We start from the raw sequence: 6656 nt of genomic DNA on the forward strand, positions 1-6656 counted from the left end.
ATGCAGAAAGTGTCCTGTAAGGGGTAGGTTTAGGGGTAGGGTTGGTGTACGGCAATAGAAAATACGGTTTGAACCGTATAAAAACCATTACGCCTATGGAGAGTCCCCACAAACCATAAAAACCAATGTGTGTGTGTGTGTGTGTGTGGCTTGAAACATGTTTGCCATCATCTCTAAATCGAAGAGAGGATGTACGTGTGTTGAGAAGTGAGCTTTTGTTAGTACGAGTGAAATATGTTTGTTGAGGGGCCACGCCGTATGTGCGTGAGAAAGAGAGATAGTGAATGCGCGAGAGAGAGCGAAAGAGAAAGAAAGAAAGGAGAAAGAGATGGGGGAGTGTGAGGAAGGGAGGGCAGAGAGACATAAAGAAAGAAAGAAAGAAAAAAGAAAAAGAATTAAAGAAACAGGTTTGTGTGTGTATGTGTGTGAGAGAGGCAGGCACAGTCAGTTCTGATAACAGCAACAGTAGGAGGAGGATGAGCTTGGCTCCGCCCCCTTTGCTTCTCCCAGCTATAAATTGGAGCTGGTGTTTTTTGCTCCTCTCACTTCTCTTGAAGGATGAGGTCCCTGAAACATCTCAAACATCACACCAGGAGTAATGTGGTGAGTGCTCAACCCAAACATACATGCTGCATGAAGTGGCTTGTGTTGATATATTGAATGGAACTGTTGGTTAATTGCTGTGTTAAAGTTTGCAACTTTAAACTGGGGATATGAAATAACTATTTTCTCTCTCACAGAATACCACAAGAGTGTAATTTGTACTTTAACCTTTCTCTCTTTTTCAGTCTAGCCTCATGTTCTCTGCCTCCAATGCAGTATGGTTCTCCTGTTTTCTATCTCTCACATTTACTCACTCTCGCACACACACACACACACACACAAAAACAGGTTCATTCTGTGCTTGTCTTTACACTTGCTAGAGTTTGTGCTTTTTTTTAATCTATTTTTATATTCACTTCAGCTCTTCTCATACAGTCACGGCTGCTATCTTGCCCGACTGTCTCTTTCATTTGTCTTTCTGTCTTAACACTCCTTCTCTTTCCTATTCCCTCCCTCCTTCTTTCTCATTTCTCACCCTCATCTTTTCTCTCTCTTTCTGTCTCCTTAGTTTTAGTCTTTCACTCCCCACAACCCCTCCCTCACTCTTTATCTCTCTGTTGTACTCTCTCTCACTCACTCAGTTTCTTTCGGTCTCTCATCCCCTGCCGCCCCTCCCTCCCCTCTTCTTTTCCTCTCACTCTTTCTTTATCTCTCTTTATCTTTCTTTTCTCACTCCCCTCCCTCACCCAGTCTTTCATTCTATCTCTCATCCCCCAGTTCCCTTCCCTCCCCTTCCTCTCTCTTCCTTCTTTCACTTGCTTCCTCAATCACCCTTTTTCTGCACTCACTCACTTGCTCTTTTTTCTCTCTGTTTCTCCCTATGTCTGACTGCTTTAAAAGCAGTAATTATAAATGACATGGTTATCAGGGCATCCAGGTTCCCCGTCTCATTTCTCGCTCCCTCTCTCTCTCTGCCCCCACCCACTTCTCTTTTTCTTTCCCCTGTCTCTGCTTGTCTGTCTCTCTTCCTCTGTTTAACAGCTGTCAGTCTTTCCCTCCCTCTTTCCCTTGTGTATGCTTGTTTTTGCTTAAGATTAAATCCGTATTGTGTAGCTAGGTCCCAGCTCGTTCGAGGTGATAATGTGTGTTAACGACTTTCTGAGAACACATACATTTACTTGTGTGCACATGACAGTGATTTGGGCGTTCTGGTACTCTAGAACAGAGGTGTGGTAAAGTGACCTGTGCTAAGAGTTCAACCAAGTTCCCCTTAATTAATCCATACATAAGTAACATAATCATCAGCCTCAAAGAACAATTTTTCTTATAGGTGCTGCATGTAACTGGATAACGTTGGCTTTAGGCAATCTGTGAAGTCTGCATATTGACTGGACTTGCTGGTACTGCTAAAACGTCACTGTCCATCCTTTTCATAGTCAGCAGTGGCAGTCCACGGATGTAGACTTCCCACTCGGACCCAGACACTCTTTGTGCTTCGTGTTCATTTAAAGACTGTGAAGGAAGGAAGCATGGCGCTCAAACAGACCTGTCTTATCTCTTCTATCTAAAGCAATCTCTGGTGGACACAGAGGCAATGCGTTGTCAGACTCTGTCTCTTGCTTACTGCTGTGAAAAATAGAAAAATTATATATTTATATTTTTAATGAGAGTTTTCACTATTTGACCAAATAGTGAAATTTTACTATTCTAGAAAAACATCGCTGCCATGTTGTCAGAAATTGCCTGTATTTTTTTTATTTCTAAAGCAAATCCACAAACTCTATTTAAACAGCTCTTATTTGTTGCCCTGCATCAGTCAACTTGGTTGTTTCTGGCACTCATGTAGATGCGACGCTATTGCACTTCATTGCTATTGTAGTGACACTGTTGCCATGACAGCCTTAGCCAGACGTTGTTGCTATGACTGTATTGTATTGACACTTGCAATGGCAGATTTACTCTACATTGATTCTGATTTTATGAAGTATTGCTAAGACCTGTTGTTTTCTCCATTGACAGGAAGAGCAGGAAGTTCCTCTGGTTCGCTGCTATTCTAAAGTGATGGAGCATGCAGTGGATGTCGGCACTCAGACTGACCCAGTGGTGGTCCTGTCCCTGGCCCAGGCTGCTGTGCTGGGACTCATATCACAGAATGAAATCTTTGGAGCCACAATTGCCCCAAACGGTTTCTACACGGGAGAGGGACGTGAAGGCCCTGCTCCTCCTGCAGACTCCATGGAGTATGAATATGCAGATCAGCTAATTGGAGCCAATGGAGACTATCTATCCAAGCCTCACGGGGAGAACAGGAGGCCAGAAGGTCTCTACGGAGCAGAACGCAGGCGTCCAGGGCCCCGAGGGAGGATCAAGAGGCCCTTGAGTAAAGGAGAACCAGAGGAGTCCACAGAGATTTCTCCGGACACACAGAGTCAGGTGAAAGGAGAGAGGCCTGAGTTCTCTAGCCCATGTTATCTCTCGAATCCCCAGGAAACTGACAATGAGCCAGAAGTGTTGGACCTAACACCTCAAAGAGTGCCAATGAAAGAAGAGCAGTGTAACAAAGGCTACCCTGAGCCCTCGAGGGAGCCAGCCAGCCAACAGGTTGACTCTGACACTCAGACGCAAGCCCACCAAAGCCCTGTGGGGCATGGAAAAGCTTTGGTGGAATCCTCTGTGGAAGGACGGGGAAAGGAGGAACAACAGGAAGAAGAGGAGGAGGAAGTGGAGGAGAGAGCACTGAACCTGAAAACCACAGAGGAGGACGTGAGCCCAGCAATGAGGCGCTACTATGAGTCCAGTGTGACAGCATATGAGGCTGCTGAGATGGGCCTACCGGGAGACTATGAGGAGGGTGGCCAGACCATGATGTGGACGGAGGGGGAGAACTCCTTGGGTAGACGGATGCAGATCGACCGACTAGATATCAACGTGCAAATCGACGAATCATACTGTGTGGATGTGGGTGAAGGCCTGAAACGCTGGAAGTGCCGCATGTGCGAGAAGTCCTACACTTCGAAGTACAACTTGGTTACGCACATCCTTGGTCACAATGGCATCAAACCACATGAGTGTCTGCATTGTGGAAAGCTCTTCAAGCAGCCCAGCCACCTTCAGACGCATCTGCTAACGCACCAGGGGACGCGGCCACACAAGTGCACCGTCTGCAAGAAGGCCTTTACCCAGACGAGTCACCTTAAACGGCACATGTTGCAGCATAGCGACGTCAAGCCTTACAGCTGCCGCTTCTGTGGCCGAGGATTTGCCTACCCCAGTGAGCTACGTACTCATGAGACCAAGCACGAGAGCGGCCACTGTCATGTCTGCACGCAGTGTGGCATGGAGTTCCCCACTCACGCCCACCTCAAGCGCCACCACATCAGCCACCAGGGCCCGACGACTTTTCAGTGCACCGAATGTCATAAGTCCTTCGCCTACCGTAGCCAGCTCCAGAACCATCTGATGAAGCACCAGAATGTGCGTCCCTATGTCTGCTCGGAGTGCGGCATGGAGTTCGTGCAGATCCACCACCTGAAGCAGCACATGCTTACACACAAGGTACTGACACAGCAGGCCCTCAAACACAAGGTACTTAAACCTCAGTTTTCGTAATCTTCCCGCAACCATCCTATTAGAAATGACTCCCCAGTGACTTTCAGATCCAGACCCCACCTACATTTCCCACCAGTACATGTTCCCATAAAACTCTAGGCTAATGTATCATCTTAAGTTGTGTCTCGGGTATTGCCACAACAAGTTTCTGTGTAAATGGAGCTGTCTCTGTCAGTCCCTTCCAGCCATCGAATCCGCCTCCTACCCTGACATTAACTCATCCCGTTTCCATGTCCCTTGCACTAGTATGGAGCTGTTTTGTTTTGTGTGTGCTTTGTGCAGTGAAGTGTGTCTCACAAGCTGATACTTCCTCCTTTCATTTCTCACTCTCCATGAGTATGATTCATCTCGTCATGACTGCAGTGTCAGTAAACATAATGTGTCACAGGTCAGCAGGGTTATAAACAAAAAACACATGGGCAGTTAACTTTTCAGTGCACCGAATGTCATAAGTCCTTCGCCTACCGTAGCCAGCTCCAGAACCATCTGATGAAGCACCAGAATGTGCGTCCCTATGTCTGCTCGGAGTGCGGCATGGAGTTCGTGCAGATCCACCACCTGAAGCAGCACATGCTTACACACAAGGTACTGACACAGCAGGCCCTCAAACACAAGGTACTTAAACCTCAGTTTTCGTAATCTTCCCGCAACCATCCTATTAGAAATGACTCCCCAGTGACTTTCAGATCCAGACCCCACCTACATTTCCCACCAGTACATGTTCCCATAAAACTCTAGGCTAATGTATCATCTTAAGTTGTGTCTCGGGTATTGCCACAACAAGTTTCTGTGTAAATGGAGCTGTCTCTGTCAGTCCCTTCCAGCCATCGAATCCGCCTCCTACCCTGACATTAACTCATCCCGTTTCCATGTCCCTTGCACTAGTATGGAGCTGTTTTGTTTTGTGTGTGCTTTGTGCAGTGAAGTGTGTCTCACAAGCTGATACTTCCTCCTTTCATTTCTCACTCTCCATGAGTATGATTCATCTCGTCATGACTGCAGTGTCAGTAAACAGAATGTGTCACAGGTCAGCAGGGTTATAAACAAAAAACACATGGGCAGTTAGTCATTTCTTCAGCATTTACATCAACAGTTGTCTAGTTTGAACACTGTTGTTAGATTTATTGCTATTAGAAATAAAGATTGTCACTCCTACATGAGAACACTGGATGTTTCCCGTACACTATATGGCCAATAGTTAGTGGACACCTGAACATTGCTTCAGTATGTGCTTTATAAATGCCAGTAATAGGGAGTTGGTCATTCCTAACTCTGCTGGAAAGGCTTTCTATAAGATGTGGGAATGCATACAGGGATTTGATCCCATTCAGACACAAACAGATCAGGCATTGATCTTGAGGTGATGTGGCCTGGTCAAAGTTGCCGTTCTAATTTGTCTCAACAGAGTTTATTGGGGTTCAGGTCTGTGTTTTGTGCAGGCCAGTCAAGTTCTTCCACATCAGACTCAGTACCGTGTATTTATTGACCTGTGCAAGAACAATAGGGCCCTCCCCAAACTATTACCCCAAAGTTGGAAGCACATAATTCTCTAGAATTGTCCTCACTGAAATTAAGGTACCAAACACAAGGGGTAGCCCACACACTTATGACCATGTAGTGTAGATTCATTGTAGTTGTTCTTAGCACATTCTTAAATGGAAAGAGTGTTTCTGTGTGTGTTAGGACGGCAGTATTCCCTTGATACACTGGAAGTGTATAGTCAAATTGTTAAGGCGAGAGAATGTTTAACCCTCTTCATTTGTTAATGTTTTAGCTTGGTTGAGCATCAGAACTCGCACTGCACTGCATACACAAATCTATTTACCCTGCAGCATTGCGATAACAACATAAGAATAATCTATAAGATGTGGGAATGCATACAGGGATTTGATCCCATTCAGACACAAACAGATCAGGCATTGATCTTGAGGTGATGTGGCCTGGTCAAAGTTGCCGTTCTAATTTGTCTCAACAGAGTTTATTGGGGTTCAGGTCTGTGTTTTGTGCAGGCCAGTCAAGTTCTTCCACATCAGACTCAGTACCGTGTATTTATTGACCTGTGCAAGAACAATAGGGCCCTCCCCAAACTATTACCCCAAAGTTGGAAGCACATAATTAATAAATTAATAATAATCCTCACTGAAATTAAGGTACCAAACACAAGGGGTAGCCCACACACTTATGACCATGTAGTGTAGATTCATTGTAGTTGTTCTTAGCACATTCTTAAATGGAAAGAGTGTTTCTGTGTGTGTTAGGACGGCAGTATTCCCTTGATACACTGGAAGTGTATAGTCAAATTGTTAAGGCGAGATAATGTTTAACCCTCTTCATTTGTTAATGTTTTAGCTTGGTTGAGCATCAGAACTCGCACTGCACTGCATACACAAATCTATTTACCCTGCAGCATTGCGATAACAACATAAGAATAAAGCTGCGCTTATGACAACTAACCCCTTTTTCCTCATTCGATTGATGCCAGTGATAAATCATCCCCCCCCCCC

At 45.4% G+C, this 6656-nt stretch overlaps 1 protein-coding gene across 1 annotated transcript in view; it reads left to right on the forward strand.

Moving 5' to 3' along the window:
* The first annotated feature begins 528 nt into the window (after positions 1–528).
* The window catches only part of LOC107551465 (zinc finger protein 710-like), a 7681-nt gene continuing 1553 nt past the window's right edge, over positions 529–6656 (forward strand). The window contains exons 1-2 of the mRNA XM_016233076.1: positions 529–603; positions 2563–4098. Of these exons, the coding sequence (XP_016088562.1) occupies positions 559–603; positions 2563–4098 (1581 nt within the window). The 5' untranslated portion in view covers positions 529–558. The remainder of the gene's footprint in view (positions 604–2562; positions 4099–6656) is intronic.

This window comes from Sinocyclocheilus grahami, unplaced genomic scaffold (assembly GCF_001515645.1).
Source record: "Sinocyclocheilus grahami isolate Dianchi unplaced genomic scaffold, SAMN03320097.WGS_v1.1 scaffold424.1, whole genome shotgun sequence".
Classification (NCBI taxonomy): domain Eukaryota; kingdom Metazoa; phylum Chordata; class Actinopteri; order Cypriniformes; family Cyprinidae; genus Sinocyclocheilus; species Sinocyclocheilus grahami.